The sequence below is a fragment of the Zootoca vivipara genome, chromosome 1 (assembly GCF_963506605.1).
Source record: "Zootoca vivipara chromosome 1, rZooViv1.1, whole genome shotgun sequence".
Classification (NCBI taxonomy): domain Eukaryota; kingdom Metazoa; phylum Chordata; class Lepidosauria; order Squamata; family Lacertidae; genus Zootoca; species Zootoca vivipara.
Window position 1 is genome coordinate 113,734,212 of NC_083276.1, and position 16,992 is coordinate 113,751,203.

The 16,992-nt window shown below is 46.1% G+C and overlaps 2 protein-coding genes across 51 annotated transcripts in view; both read left to right on the forward strand.

Moving 5' to 3' along the window:
- The window catches only part of TTN (titin), a 307,843-nt gene that overhangs the window by 59,681 nt on the left and 231,170 nt on the right, over positions 1-16,992 (forward strand). The window lies entirely within an intron of this gene.
- Positions 3-10,427, forward strand: LOC118094235 (titin-like). The gene is made up of 2 exons (XM_035134418.2): positions 3-976; positions 1,131-10,427. The coding sequence occupies exon 2, from the start codon at positions 1,253-1,255 to the stop codon at positions 9,488-9,490; it is 8,238 nt and encodes a 2,745-aa protein (XP_034990309.2). The 5' UTR covers positions 3-976; positions 1,131-1,252; the 3' UTR covers positions 9,491-10,427.

The window sequence follows — 16,992 nt, forward strand, 5'->3', positions numbered from 1 at the left end:
TCGCACACAAACGTTTATATGGAAAGGAAGGTTTAGCATAATAATAATAATTTTAAAAAACAGTAACCCCTTTGAAAAGCTGATACGAATGACCAAGAAAGCGAAACATATTCTGAAGCATATCTGAATATGCCGCATGTTTTGTTTTAATATGCTCAGGATAACCTGCATTATTACAAAAAGGATACAAGTTTTAAAGTCCATTTAAAACTTTTCATTTTCACAGATTTGCCCGCCTTTACTTTCACGTCGTGCTATGCAGCTGGTTGCAAAAGCTTTTCTTTCGTATACCTTCTTCTAATGCATGGGACAATTTTAGACTGAATTGCTTCAGATGGTTTCAGAACACATTAGTCCTCTAACATGAATGAGTTGGTCAAAAAACATGGGCTGGCATCTGTTTAAGATGCAACACTTTGCAAGATGGGAAAGGGGCCCATTTCCATTGTTGCCCTCCCATTTCATGAACATGATATTAATTCTCCATTATGGAAATTCTTACACTGGCTTGCAGATAGCATAGTTGGGCCATGTTGCTTGCTTTATTTCCTTTTTTCTTTTTTTGCATAACATTGTGAAGTTAGCAGCTGTATTAGTTCGAATAAACGCCTTCTCATTTTGTTTTAGCAAATTACTTACAGTTGACCTTTTTTTTCAAAACTTTGAAAAATATCTTTTCTATTGTTTGACCATTTTAACCCACAATCAAAGGGATCAGAAAGGGCGTTTATTCTACTGTCTGCAAGTCAGGTAAGAAGAGTCCCCTTCCCTTCTTTGCAAAGAAGATATGCAAAAATAAAAATAAAAAGCTTTTCAGGCAGTAAAACATGCACCCACAGGAACATGTCATTTTGAGATTCATTTTGCTTGTTGATGAAGAAATTTCCGCAGTTGGAAGAAAGAACCGACAGCGAACGATTTTCGTGTCAGAATCTTTAAAACAGAGCAAGGCGTTGCGTTTATTCGAACAAATATGGTGAGTGAATTTTTTTTAATGGATTTGTGATGAATCTGTTGCATGCCCATTATTTAATTTCATTTATAGCTATTTCATTTCTTTTCATTTCTTTTCCCAACTGTGTGATGGAAAGGACGGAGTACGCTGTAATGTAATGGTATTCTTTTTGCAGAACTGTTCTTCGGTGAAGAGCCAGAATATGCAGAAAACCCAGCTGGCAAACAGGCTGCTTCTGCTGATTCCGTAGATCTTCCGCAACATGGATCTCTCCCGGATCTGAAGGGCGCAAGTGGAATGTCATTTATGCATTCCTGGTCTGAGAAACAGAAACCTTCTTTCACACAGAAGTTAAAGTATCGGTCTGTTATGGCTGGAGAGCCAGTTGTTTTCCAGTGCAAATTGAGTGCCGTTCCTTTGCCCCAAATAACATGGTACCATAACAACAGGCAAATCCCCCAAAGTCTGCGAAGGAGAATAAAGAGTGAGAGTTGCATGGATATGCACAGCTCCAGTCTAGAGGTAAACGAAGTTCAGGAAAGGGACTCAGGGAGTTACAAGGTTTTTGCTATTAACAGTGAGGGTTCAGCTGAGTCCACTGCTTCATTGTTGGTAGCATGTGGTGACAAACAAAATGCCAAATACCTAGAGTTTTTGAGACAGTCAGAGCGTACTTGTCAACGTATAGAGCATCTGGTGCAGAAAAGGAGAGGCGATAGGCTCAAAGTCGATCTGCGGTGTATTGGTTCTCCATTTGATAAGAAGCAGGAAACTGAGAAAGTGCTAAGAGCTTTTTCTCCTACCAAAGGGATGGTGAGGACCATAAGCTTTGAAAGTCTCCCGTCCTTAAGACAAGAATTTGTATACGATAAGGATTGGGTAAGAAACAGGCGTGCAGATAGGGGATGTAGTGAAGGAGAGGCTTTGCTTGATGAGGAAACAAAAGTAAAGTTGCAGCGACTTCGCGAGGCAAAAAAAGCTATGTTGGAAAAGAAAAAAGTGCTTCCATCGCAGGGATCGACAGAGGAACACCTTCCCTCTGCGGGAATTGTAGGAATTGGGAATAAAAGAGGCCCGTTGGCTCATTCAATCTGTGCAGCATCTCATGTAGAGACGAAGGGGCTTGCTTTCCAAACAATAGAGCAGATTAATGAAAAGGCCATGTTACCGACAGTGTCAGGCACTAAAGAAGTTACCGTAGGAAGTTCTAGCAGGGAGCTTGAGAAAAAATCAGAAAAATTTCAGGTTAGAATGGAACGGATCCTGGGCCTTCCTGGGCCTCCTCAGATTCTCCAGGAGTTTCCTGATAAAAGCAATAGGGGAGGAATGTTCAGGAGACAGGAGGTAGTAGCCTCTAAAGGGAATGTGAAGCCACAAGTTCCAGAAAAAGATCCAAAGGCAATCGGGAACACAAGATGGATGAACCATAGTTATACCCATGGAAAATCAGAAGAAGCAAGAATGGATACTCAAGGCTTCAAGGCAACAAAAAACATTAAGAAAGACCCCTCTCCCCTGGTATATGTACTTTTCACTGATGATGTTAGTGAGAGAGAGAAACCTGATATGGTGATGTCTGATACAATCACAATGAACATTAATGAACCTGCGCCTGTTTTTGAGATCAGGGAAATGAGCAAAACTGTAGAAACAGCAAAGTCAGTAAACAAATGCTCCCTTGAAACTGAAGAGTCTGTGTTGGCCGAGGTCACTGAAACAGAAACGGAGATAACAGAACCACCTGACAAATTGGTGAGGCCTCTTCCGAAATATCTGGAGCCATGCCCCCCTTTCTTTGTCCATGAGATTGAATCACAAGAAGTAAGTGAAGGAGAGAGCTGTATTTTTAATTGTGATTTCCAAGGCCATCCACAGGTCACAGTCACTTGGTATAACAATGACAAGCCACTGTCACGTAACCAAGAATGTAACATCAGAACCACAGAAAATAGTTCTACACTGACATTCTCCGCCATTGTCCGTGATCACGAAGGCTCCATTACTTGTGTGATATTTAACCAGCATGGGACTGCTACAACTTCAGGAACGCTAAAAGTGAATGTAAAGGAAAAGCCTGAATTTGAACCATTCAGTATATGTAAAGTTGAGCTTTCACCAGACTATGCAGAAGAGGAAGAGGAACTCAGTTTGGCATTTGAGTATTCAAAAAAAGATGAACCTGATTTAAGTATGGATGGCAGAGCCACTCTCCTGCCTCCACAGATTAACCTGCCCAGACCTTGCATTTCTGATCCAGATCTGCTTTCACTTCCTGTGGAAATAAAAATAACTGCACCAACCCCAACTCCAGAACAAGATGAAGAATTTAAAGAATTAACTCAGTTTGTTGAGTTTGTGCCTGAAGAAGCCCCTGAAGAACAAACTTCTGCAGGACTAAAGCATAAGTTTAAATTTTCATTTGATGTGGCTCATGAACCCCCCCAAATCTTAAAAGAAATCCAACAACACGTTAGATGTAGAGAAGGGGATTCGGTGGTACTTGAATGCTTAATATCTGCAGAACCGCTGCCAATTGTAACATGGCTGCAGAATGATGGTATTTTAATCCCCACTGAAAAGTTTTACTTTGAGGAGGGAGATGGCATTTATAGGTTGCACGTTTGCAAGGTTTCCATATCTGATGCTGGCACGTACAAATGTGTTGCCGAAAACAAAGCTGGCATAGTCGAAACTGTTTGTTATCTTTCAGTTGACCCCGCTGTAGGAATATTTTCTGATGAAGTTGAGCTCAAAGCTGTCCAAAGCCAGGTCAGAGGAGCTCGGGACCGGATTGCAAAAGAACATTTGGGGAGTTATTTTGAATCCTCAGTAGGACTTACGGAAAGTAGTTTTAGCGATAAAGCGTATTCTGTAAGCCAGCAGTTCCACAGTGTTAGCAAACTGGATTTCGGAGGAGAAGAAACAGGTAGACCAGCCCAGGAAATGGAATCCCAGCTGCCAAGTTATCTAAATGATGTAATGAAGTCTCTACTTGCTGATGAAAGTGAAAGCCCACATTTCCAGATCTGGGAGCAAAACGAAGTACGTAAAGAGATGGAGTCAAATGCAGAAGAAGGACGAAAGGTAGCCAGTATTACAGAAATTTTAGCAGACACTCCACTTGTTGAGGAGTCTAGAGATACAGCTGCCGAACAAGCCAAAGTAGAAAGCACATATAAACAGGCAGCTATGGAAATATCTTCAAGCTGTCAATTTGAAATGGTTGTAGAGAGTCATACGGAAAGAGAGGAGTCAGTTACAGGAGAAGACATTTCTGTAAGTCATGATGTAAAAGATGAAGGGGAAACCGTAAGAGACATATTTGAGATAATGCAGCAGATTTCTAAAGATCTGGAATTCACACGAGCATATCTGGAACCAGAATCGGAGAGTCTTCAGTATGGACCAACTCAAGGTATATCACACGAGGAAATACCTTCAAGTGAGATAATAACAGACATACCATTTAAGGAAGTTAAAGAACAAACCTGCACTTTTGAGCAGGAGTTAAGTGCAAAAGAATCTATGGATCATAGGTTTTCCACACCTATATTAAAGATGCTGCAAGAAGACAGCGATATCCATGAGAAGGATCAATGTTTTACTGATATATTAAGCAAGAATTCTCAGGATCAGTCAGCCATGGACGAGAGAAGTATGTTACATCTGCAAAATATAAGCAATGAACTCCAAAGTGCACCTAAGGAAGAACAACTTCACTATGAGGTTGTAAACAAAGAAAATATGCAGGAGGCCGTAGCCAATGAACAGCAAGAACTGTTCAGAGTAGAAAAAGAGCAAGCATTCAGAAGTTCTATCTCTGACAAAGAGGAAGGCACTTTGATCCATGAGGAAAAGTTCACTAGCTTTGGTGAGGGGAAAGAGAAGGAAATATGCTGTGGTGAAGAATTGGTAGGAAAAGCAGCTGTAAGTGTGCCTGAATTTGTTTTTGATTTAAAACAAATGCTTACTACTGAAGACAGCGTAGATAAGAATGCTCAAGAACAAAGTGAAACTCAGGAACTCATAGGTCCAAGTCCAATTGCTGGCAAATTTGATATCTCACTTGATGGAACGCCGGTTCATGCAGGTACAGAAACCGCTGATGAACAACAAAACAGACTTAAATCAGAGGAAGTGTATGTCAAAGAAAAATGTTTGGTTTCTGAAATAATACAAGCTAATACAAACAAAATCACAAAATCAGCACAAATCGGCATATCAGCTCTAGAACAAAGATTAGATTCTAGTCAAGGTATTTCTAAAGAGGGTGAACTTGTAAATGAAGCAAATTATGCCCGAGAAAATGCATTATGCCTAGAGAAGGAAGAATTTAGTTTACATCCAGCTTCCGTAGGCGAGGAAAATGTTGTTGAGGAACAAGAGGAAATCATTATAAAAGAACTTTCAGATTTTCAAAGAACAGACCTAGACAAGATAATAGAAAGTGCAGAAGTAGACACATCAGCTGAGAGTTATAGCCAGGACATCAACAAAGAGAAGGAACTGGGAGAAGAAGGAATATTTGATTTAAAACAACTTTCTCTGCATGTAGAAAATGATAGTCAAAACCAGGAAGATGTCCTTGTGAAAGCTCTGCATTCTGGTTCTGAAGAAATGAAACCAGATGTCAACAAAACCCCAGAAATTGTACAACCCCCCACTTTGTTTCTAGAGCAAGAAAGAGCTTCTCAACAAGAGCTTTTCCAAGATACTGAGCCAGTAAAGGCAGAATATAGTTTCAAGGAAGCTATCTTATCCTTTGAAGAATTTCCCTCCAAACAATCTAATTATAACATAGAAATTGTTGTTCAAGAGGAAGTTCACATTGAAGAAAAACAGACACATGAAAAGGATCAAGTTTCTGTTTTTACTGTTCCAGACATAGAAATTATTGGGGGAAAATATGTTAAAACTGAATATTCAGCTGCTGCAAGCCTGCAAACTGACGTTGCTGAACATGCACACAAAAAATCTGATTTAGAGGTTTCCAAAGTAAATGAAACTATAAAGGAAGAAAGTGATGCACTGCAACAATCACTACCCCCTAAAAATGGCATTTTTGACTTAAAGCAAGCTTACTCAGATATGGAAAAAAATAGCCACCTATCAGAGACGGAAGAAACATACTTAAAAAACCTCTATTCTGCTTCTGAAGGAGTTCTGGCTGATACACAGAGTACCATGGAAAATACATATCAAATAATGCATTCTTCCCAAAAAGATTCCTTCTCTTTGAAAACCATGATGGAGGAAGAAAATGTTCAGGAATGTACATCCCCAGAAAACAAAGACATTGATTTAAAATTAGCTTTCCTGAATCTAGAAAATGTTGATCAACAGCAAGAAGAGAAGTTGCCACAGGGGCAAATCCCTCTCAAATTCCTGTATTCTGCTTCAGAGGAAACGGAAGCCTTTCAAGGGCAGCAGCTGAAACCCACTGAAAGCAAAAGTGTCCTCTACAAGAGCAGCGACCACAAAGAATGCACCCTGTCCCAAGGGAAAGAACTACAAACACAAGAGCAAATGTTTGATCTGAAAGCACATGCTGCATCTTTATCCCAAGACTTTTCATTGAAGGAGGCTGAAACATTACCAGAGAAAGAAGTGGGCTCCTTTAACCTGAGGTCAGCTTTTGAGATGGTGGGTACAGAGACAGAGAGCTTCATAAAACAGCTACAGAAGGCAAGCGTACCAGAGGAAGAAGGAGTTTCTCTAAGTGAGGAACTTCGTCAGAGCTATAAGCTGCGGCTAGAGGGAGATAATTCCCTAGAACAAAAATTACAAGCAGAAGCAGAGCTGACAGTGACACAAATACTGAAGAAGGCCTTAGAAACGATTAGCCTTTCTACTGAACAGGAGCCTGCTACAAAACGGCATGGCGATCAGGAGGGGAAATTTTCAGAGGAGGAAGTGCTTAGGATGCCAGATGAAGCCTTTCTGTGGGGACAGCCAGAATCCGTCCCTCTCAGTCAGTATTTTCAAAACCAAGTGAAAGAAACTGGTGTCCTCGAAGCTGATAGTTTCATATCTGATTTGAAAAAAGCTGCACATGGAAAGAAGCCTCAAAGTGTTCATGAAACAGGGGGAGAAAAGGCACGTGTTACTGAGCACACCATTATCAAAGCGAGGAGCTCTTCCACCGAGGGGACTGATATCGAGACGCCTTTCGATAGCCAAATAATGCCCGACAACCAACCATCATCACACAGCTCAGCCGAGGAACCCTCGTTGGCCCAGTTCCTTCTTTCTTTAAAAGATGAATCACTTATAAGCCAGGGAGGTGTGACAGGAGAATGTGAAACTGCTGAATTAATGAATCCTCCTCTAGGAAATCTAAGTGAAGGGGGTACCGTAGAAACTACTCTTCATGCTCAAGAACTTCCTCCTCCTCCTCCTCATGAAGGAGCAGATTTCTCTCTTACAAAGTATTTGCTTGCTGCCAGAGAACAGGAGACCCCCATTGTCAGAGACAGCTCATCCAGGACTCTGACCAGGGAGGGATCTATCACATCCTTGGAGGTTGAAGATGTTACATTTAGCACCGTTTATGATTATTACAAGCAACAGCAAGAACTGACTCGCCCTTTTTCTCCCGAATCAGAAATGTCTATTGATATTGACAGCATGAGCGGAGATGAAATGGTAGAGGCTGAGGGGTTCTACACACCACCATCGTCAGTGGATAATTTTGAATCTCCCATGTCTTTTGAGTCTTATCACACACCAATTGGCAGCCCGGAACGATATTCTACGCCTTCAGAGGAGCGATATTCTACGCCTTCAGAGGAGCGATATTCTACACCCTCAGAGGAGCGATATTCTACACCGTCAGAGGAGCGATATTCTACACCATCTGCAGAGTCAAACAGAGCTTCAATGAGGTCTCCTGCAAATCTAGTAAGGGGGAGTACCCCACCAGAACGTTATCAAACACCCCCTGGCTCTCGTTTGCAACACAGGAGCTCTTCTCTTGAAGAGCTACGTGCTGAAATGTTTGGTACACCTTGTGAAGCATTAGAACCAAAGGGAAATGAAATCCCCCCTGCATTTATTAAGCCATTGACTAAAAGAAAACTCTATGAGAACACCACATTGCGTTTTATTGCCGAGGTCATAGGGACTCCCATACCTGATGTGAAATGGTATAGAAATAAGTCATTGCTTGAACAAGATGAAAGGGTCAAAATACAAAAAGAAGGTGATATTTGTATCTTAGAAATCTGCAACATTCAAAAAACAGACGGAGGGGAATATATGTGCCATGCAATAAATATCATAGGTGAATCCAAGAATATCGCACAAGTGCAAGTGTTACCCCATGATGGAAGAGCTTTGGCTCTTCCTCCTCCAGTAACTCATCAACATGTTATAGAGTTTGATATAGAACAAGGGTCAGCGTCACGAACACCTTCGCCTCAGGAAATTCTCCTGGAAGTAGAGCTGGATGAAACTGAGATTAAGGAATGTGAGAAGCAAGTGAAAATAGCCACTATTCCTAAACTCACTTCTGATGATCAAAGTATGATTGTGTCTCTTGATGTTCTCCCTTTATCTCTGGTGGAACACACAATGGCTTCTTTTGGGAAGGAGAATGAAGATGTTACAATCGACTTTGAAGTCACCGAGATGCCTCCACGCTTTACCACCCCTGTTTCTGACATAGAGGTTCCAGAAAAATCTGAGGCATTGTTTCATTGTACAGTCTCGGGCTGTCCTACTCCAGTAGTGCAGTGGTTTAAGGCAAATCAGTGCATTTCTTCAGATGCTTGGAAGTATGCTGTTAGAAGTGATAATGGAAATCATAGTCTTAAAATTCAGAATGTACAGCGTTCTGATAGTGGCATGTATTTGTGTAAAGCTGTTAATGCTGTTGGAGAAGCTATATGCAGGTGCTTGTTAGCTGTAACTGAGGGCCAGGGGGCTCTTCCAGTGACCAATGATGGAGGTGAGGCAGATCTAAGTTTGGATAGCACTAGTGGTAGGCCTCAAAAGATTGATTTGCTTGTTGATAATACTATCCAAAATGGCAACCAGACAGAAATAGAGCTGGAGTTTGAGTTTGAAGGTGACACTGATGATTCTCAGAAAGCTGTTAAATTGGTAGCTGTTACAGAACAGGAGCAGGAAGAGGAAGGAGAAGCATGCGTAAATATTAACTTTGATGTGTTTGCTGAACCATCCAAAGAAGAGCAGATTGAATTTAAAGGTGAGAGCACAGACAGGTGCAGCTTCGAATTTCACGTTACAGAAGCACCTCCAAAGTTTATGAAACATATTTCTGATTGTGCTTCTTTCATGGGTACCTCTGCAAGTTTCCAGTGTTTAGTAGGTGGTTCTCCAAAACCAGCAATAAGCTGGTTTAAAAATGGGGCATTGATTCATGAAGAGAGATACTGTATGGAGGAAAGTCAGGAAGGTTGTCACAGTCTGACTATAAGAAGCTTAGTCCAAACTGATGAAGGCGAGTATAAGTGTGTAGCAACAAACAAAGCAGGGACTGCCTATAGCAGTGCTTCGTTAACAATCTGCTGAACATTTCAAAATGTATTTATTCTTAAAGAGACAGCACATTTGCACCACATTTAGAGATCCATCCCGGTAGACTATGTAGCAGTAATTTTGATGCTTCTTGTTATTTGAAGCATCCTTATGAGTGGGATTCACTGGCCCCCTCCCCAAGACTCTCCCTACCGGGAACTACTGTGGAGAGGAAGTGATACCTAGCTCTTATTACAGGCTAAGCTTCACTCAAAGTGAGTTCCATTGATCCTGACACCATATGCATCCTTGTAATGATATCATTGTAATTGTCACCCACATGTGTACACCATCTTTGTCTGATACATGTAAATATGATTGTTTTATTTAAAAGGTGCATTCACATTTTTGTTAAGGGGGTCTTGAAATATTTGATACCCCTTTTTTCTTATAACTGAATTGTTTGGAATTGTACTTTATACGCACACTGAATTTTAAATGCAGTACCAGAAAAGAAATGAGGATTTCCCTCTCGCAATGTTGTATCAGAAAATAACATTCTCTCTTGAACAGATCCTGAAATCTTATGCCATTTCTCTCCCACTGAAGTAACTGAGACTTACGTTGATCTCATTCCAATTCAAATGAAGAGTAGTAACATGACACCAATTGAAATGCCCTGATTCAAAAAGAATCAGAGACCAAATTGGCCCATTTGGGTTTTCTGTTACAGTGGAGATTGCAGAAAAAACTTTCAGCTTTATTTTTCTTTTACCAAGTTAAAACTACCTGTTAGCTAAAGGAAAAGCAATGTAAAACAGGCAAATATGCTAATGTGAAGCTAGTATAAATAAAATATATTGAAATTAAACTTATTAGAGATGGTTAAACTTTAGGTGCTCAATTAATCTCTAGCAATGGATGAAATGAAACAGAACCCTGAAATTCATCTCAAGCCAAGGCCTTGATATCCAAAATTTTATTTTAATTTTTTTTTAAAAAAACCAGTTCTTTATCGAGGGATAGTCATGTTATTCTGTTGCAGCAAAACAGTAGTTTAGCGAACCTTCAAACGCTAACAAAAAAATTATACCATAATAAATTTGATAGTCTTTCAAGTATCATAAAATTCTTTTCTGTTTTTAAACTTCTGTCATCATAGACTAGAAGAAGGATGAATTTAAAACCATGTTTTTCAGTATATGAGCAGACATGAATATTGTCCCCTGTACAATTTTCATTCAGTAAAATGTTTTGTGCTGTAGTTGCATGCAAGCTTAGCTGGGACCAAATCCCATTGGAGGCAATGGGATTTTACTCCTGAGTAAACATGCCTAGGTTTGGGGCTCTAAGGCTGCAGTTGCAGACCCTATATGCCTGAGAGTAAACCTAAATCAACGCAATGGGGCTTACCTCCATGTTGATCCGTATCATAGGAGCCAACCCCTAGGGGCTGAGCTCCTTTCGCCCTCCCATATTTTATTTGAGGGGGTTGGTGGCTCTCCAAAGTTGATGGGCATTGTCATTCAAATGGTGTGTGTGCCATGTCTTGTGGTCAATTATGTGGGGTGAGGCTTACCTGCACATCAGGGCTTACCCTCAATATTTTATTCAAGATGGCACCCCTGATGTGTATAAGACTCCACTCTGTGTATATGAAAAAAGAAAAAGAAAATACATAGGTAATCTAGTCACTATTGCGATCAGCACCTGTGAGGGACAGGGGATATCGCGAAGTCCCTCCCCTCCTGAGTTCAAGCCCGTCCCCGAGCAAAGGGGAAAGCAGGGAGAGTTCCGATTCCAGTGGGGAAGCAGGAAGTCGTGTCCGAGGCTCAGGCAAGGTAGAGGAGCCAGGGTCCCAGGTGGGACAGGAAGGGGCAAGTAAGGGGGGAAGACCCATCCCCCCAACTCCAGAATTACGCAGGAAGAGGAGGGGCAAGAGGATGGGTCTGCCAAAGCTTTTGTGTTGGAGAAAGACGCGCCAAAAGCCATTAGGAGGTTCTGAAACCGACTGACAACATCGCTCCGTGTAAATAGCAATGACTTGAGCACTGTAAATACGCAGCACCAATAAAAGAATAAAATGCAGAGCTGCGTAGCGTCGTTACTCTGAAGTAGTCCACTCCGGCCACTGTGACAGCAACCTCCTAATCATTTTTGGGCTACTTTGGAGTTGCCGGGATGAGCGTGTCAGAGGCGGAGAAGTGGCGGCAGATCGCTGAGCAAGCCCAGCTAGAACTGCAACAGCTGTCGCTGCAGGCGCAGGGAGAATTGAAGGCAGCTAAAGAGGAGACTAAGAAGGTCCAGGACGACCGGCTACAACTTGCGGAACAGGTGAGAGAGCTCCAGGAAAAAGAGCAGCATTTAAGGGCGGTGGCGGTAGACCTCCAAAACAAGCTGGATGCAGAGAAAAACAAGGCGGGAGGGGCACCCCAAGTCCAAGTGCTGCCAGGAAGGAGAGCCGGGACCCTAGTAAGCAAGTTCAATGGAGACCCGAAGGAGTTTCAGGGCTTTGAGACTGAGATTGTGTATGCTCTTGAGCTGCACCACGATGAGTTCCCTGATGATGAGCACAGAGTAGCGTTTATTGTGGAGCACCTTACAGGGGCGGCCAGGGAGTGGCTAAGACCGTTAATTGCAACAAGGAATCCTTGCATGAAGAATGTCAAACTATTTCTAGAAGGTTTGAAAACGATGTATTCGTCCGATAGTCATATGGACCAGACTAAGGAGGAACTTCATAATTTACGCCAAGGAAATATGACAGTTCGCGCGTATTGGGCGAAATTCACCATGCTGGTGCACAGATTGGGGTGGGATCTGGAGTCTGCCCCAATGCAAGCGGCGTTTTACTTGGGGTTGCATGAGGAGGTGAAGGATGAGCTCTCGAGAGGTCCAAAGCCCAGTAATATGGATCAACTGAGCAAAGCGGCTCTGGCGGTGGGGGTGAGGCAGGAATCCAGATGGAGCGACAAGCAAGCAACGCGCGCAAAGCGGGCTTGGTTCCCACGGTCGCAGGAGAAGCCACTCCCTCAACAACCCTTTCAAGCCACGCCTGGGGCCAGTCAGGACCAGGAACCCATGCAGATTGATAGCGCGCGCGCGCGGGCTTTTCAAACCCCAGCGGCGCCAAGACGCAAGGAGGGAAGGGGTGGGAATTGCTTTCTCTGCAACTCCCCCCAGCATCTCGTCAGAGACTGCCCACATCGCAGGGAGTGGCAAGGAAAGGCGGGAACGGTTGTGCCCTCCCCCACTGACGCAGCACCACAGCAGGGAAACGGGAAAGCCTGGCTGCAGGAGACAAGGGGCGGCAGCCAGGCACAGTCAGCAGACAACAGCCCCAGCCCACCCACCCGCACAGAGAGGAGCAGAGCCAGCCCACCCCTCCCAGAGCAGGAGTGGTTCTAGAAGTGACGCTCACGCTCCCAAATGGCTATCCATTGACGGTCCTCGCCCTAATTGACAGTGGTGCCTCAGCCAACTTCTTCTCGAGAAACTTTGCAGAAGAGCACCAGATCCAGCTTCTGCAGCTGGATTTTCCTCTGCACGTGGCAACCATTGACGGCAGAGAGCTGCTGGGAGGGGCCATCACTCATCAAACCCCCCCCATGAGAATGACGGTTGGAAGGCACTCAGAGACACTGGCATTCAACGTCACCACCATCTCAGACCCCCCAATCGTTTTGGGCATGAGCTGGCTGGCGCGCCACGACCCCTCCATAAGTTGGCATCAGAGATGCATCACTTTTGGATCGGACTTTTGCCTGGAACATTGCATGCAGCACCAACCAGGGGAGGGGCCTCCGATAGCCACGGTGGCCACCATGCACGTCAAAGGGGGTGAGGCGATACCCAAACCATACTGGGACCTGCAGGAGGTCTTCAGTGAAGCGGAGTCCGACCACCTGCCCCCACACAGGCCTTTTGACTGCCAGATCAACCTGGTGCCTGGGGCAACTATACCCCCAGCCAAGCTGTACGCCATGTCAGACCAGGAACTGGAGGATCTGCGCGCTTTTATCGACAAGAACCTCAAGCGGGGGTTCATCAGAGAAAGCAAGGCAGCAGGGGGCAGCCCGGTCTTCTGGGTGGACAAGAAAGACACGCAACAGCGCCGTCTTGTGGTGGATTTTAGACGGCTGAATTCGGTGACAGAGCCAGTGGCTTTCCCCATGCCCAGAGTGGATGATCTCCTGACAGCGGCACGCAGAGGCAAGATTTTCACCAAGCTAGACCTGAGGGGGGCGTACAACTTGATCAGGATCCGGGAAGGCGATGAGTGGAAAACCACGATGTTCACGCCTCTGGGCTCTTTTGAATATCTGGTGATGCCCTTCGGGTTGCAAGGGGGCTCAGCATGCTTCCAGGCCTTCATGCACCACGTCCTGGGGTCCCTACTCTTCAGGAAATGCTTGGTCTTTCTGGATGACATCCTTATTTACTCCAACGACCCAGTGCAGCACGTGAAGGACGTCAGGGAGGTGTTACAGCGCCTGAAGGAGAACCACCTGTATGTGAAGCTGGAGAAGTGCAAGTTTCACACCAAGGAGGTGGACTTCCTGGGCTACAAGCTGTCAGACAAGGGGCTGGCAATGGACAAGGACAAGGTGCAGACCATCCTGGACTGGCACAGCCCCAGGACGCGCAAAGATGCCCAACGCCTACTAGGCTTTGCCAACTTCTACAGGAAGTTCATCAAGAACTTCTCTCGAGTTACGGCTCCCATCACTGACTGCCTGAGAGGCAAGCAGAAGTTCAGGTGGACACCAGAGGCGCAAGCAGCGTTCGAAAGCCTCAAGAGGGTGTTCGCCTCAGACCAGAACCTGTTCCACGTGGTTCAGGACGCGCCCCTACGCATTGAAACAGATGCTTCTGATAAGGCTGTGGGCGCCATTTTGTTGCAACTGGACGCCAACAGAGAGTGGAGACCCTGTGCCTTCTTCTCCAGGAAGTTGACCCAGCCCGAGCGAAACTACACAGTTTTTGATCGGGAACTTCTTGCGATCCACGCGGCGTTCCAGCACTGGAGACACTTCCTGGTGGGCGCCAAGCACCCCATCCAGGTGTGCACAGACCACAAGAACCTGGAGTTCTGGAGAACTGCCAGGGTGCTCAACCAGCGGCAGATACGGTGGGCGGAGTTCTTCTCGAACTTCAACTTCTCCATACACTACATCCCAGGAGAGCAGAATGTCAGGGCGGATGCCCTCTCCCGCAAGCCAGAGTACATGGAGGAGGAGGCGCCACCAGCCCCAAGGCACATTTTCCCCCCGTCGGCATGGTCCTGCGGAGCAGCAGTGGTGAGCGAGGCAGAACTCACAGCACTGACGGCAGCGGATGAATTTGCCAACCGCATCTTCAGAGAACTGAGAGGGGGGAGGGAGCAGGCAAAAGACTTTGCAGAACGCAGAGGGCTGCTTTTCTACAAGGGTGCGCTGTACCTACCCACCACCCAGCTTCGACGTACGGTCCTCAAGCAGATGCACGACAACCCTACAGCGGGGCATTTTGGAAGGGACAAGACCACTCACCTAGTCATGAGACACTTCTGGTGGCCAGGGGTGAGGGAAGATGTTCGAGACTATGTAAGGGGCTGTACCACCTGCCAGCGGGCGAAGGTGGTCAGAGCAGCGCCACCAGGGTTGCTGGAGCCCTTAGCCACACCACACAGGCCGTGGGAAGTGGTGTCCATGGACTTCATCACAGATCTGCCTTCGTCCAGGGGTAAGACTGCAGTGTTGGTGGTGGTGGACCTCATGTCCAAAATGTGTCACTTTATACCGTGTGCCAGGGCAGTCTCGGCAGAAGAGACAGCCAAACTGTTTGTTGATCACATTTTCAGACTGCATGGATTACCTTTAAGGGTTCTTTCGGATCGTGGCCGCCAATTTGTTTCCAGGTTCTGGCGGCGGCTCATGAACCTCCTGCAGGTGGAGGTCAGCTTGTCGACGGCTAGACACCCGCAGACCAACGGACAAGCGGAGAGGGTCAACGCCATTCTGCAGCAGTACCTGAGATGCTACGTCAGCCAGCGGCAAACGGACTGGGTGGATCGCTTGCCACTAGCAGAATTTGCCTACAACAATGCAGTGCACGTCTCCACAGGGGTGTCGCCCTTTAAGGCCAATTACGGGCGCGACCTCAGATCTTTCCCAGAGAGGGAGAGGGAGGAGGAGGAGGAGGGCCCACAGGCTGAGGATTGGGCAGAGGAACTGGAGACGGTGCACCAGCAGCTCAGAGAACACTTGGAGAGGGCCAAGGAAGCGTACAAAAAGGGGGCAGATCGCCACAGGCGACAAGGGGAGGTCATCAGGGTGGGGGACAAGGTGTGGTTGTCCTCGGAGGGCCTTCCCACCAGAGGGAGGTGCAAAAAGCTGGCACCCAAATGGCTGGGCCCCTTCACGGTCACGCAACAGGTCAACCCGGTGGCATACAGGCTGGCACTGCCAGAGGACATGAGGGTGCATCCAGTGTTTCATAGATCGCTGCTGTCGCCGTACAGGGAAAGCAGCAGGCTCAGAGACAGCGAACAAACCCCCGAGGGAGGGGGGGAGAGGGAAAGCAGGGAGCAACTCAATGAGGCCACGGCCATCCTGGATTCAAGGTGGGGGGTGGGGGGCCTGGAGTACCTCATGGCATGGGAGGATGCTCCACCGTCCCAGAATGAATGGGTTCCCGCCACTCAGATACAGGAGGAATTCTTGGTGGAAGAATTTCACGCCCTCTTTCCCCACAGACCCAAGCCCTGGCACATGGAAAGGGAGGGGGAGGAGGAGGAGGCACGGGAGAACAGCTCACCATGGCGCTGGGAAGCGGAGTTTGAGGAACCAGAGGATGAGGTATGGGTGTCGCCAAGATCCACCCAGTCAGAGGAAGGAGCAGATTGGCAAAACATTTTTACCCCCACCAGCTCTGACGCCACGGACTTTTTGGGATTCCCGTCCTCCCAGGCGGAAGGGGGGGGCTCGCAGGACTGGGGGGAGGTGTTCACACCAACGGGCTCGGAGAGCACCGAGTTTTTAGGCTTCCAGTCGTCACCGACACATGGGGGGGGCCTGGGGAGGGGTGAAGGAGAGCTTGGGAGGGGGGTGGATGTGAGGGACAGGGGATATCGCGAAGTCCCTCCCCTCCTGAGTTCAAGCCCGTCCCCGAGCAAAGGGGAAAGCAGGGAGAGTTCCGATTCCAGTGGGGAAGCAGGAAGTCGTGTCCGAGGCTCAGGCAAGGTAGAGGAGCCAGGGTCCCAGGTGGGACAGGAAGGGGCAAGTAAGGGGGGAAGACCCATCCCCCCAACTCCAGAATTACGCAGGAAGAGGAGGGGCAAGAGGATGGGTCTGCCAAAGCTTTTGTGTTGGAGAAAGACGCGCCAAAAGCCATTAGGAGGTTCTGAAACCGACTGACAACATCGCTCCGTGTAAATAGCAATGACTTGAGCACTGTAAATACGCAGCACCAATAAAAGAATAAAATGCAGAGCTGCGTAGCGTCGTTACTCTGAAGTAGTCCACTCCGGCCACTGTGACAGCACCAAAAGCACATTCTCTAACTCAGACATATTG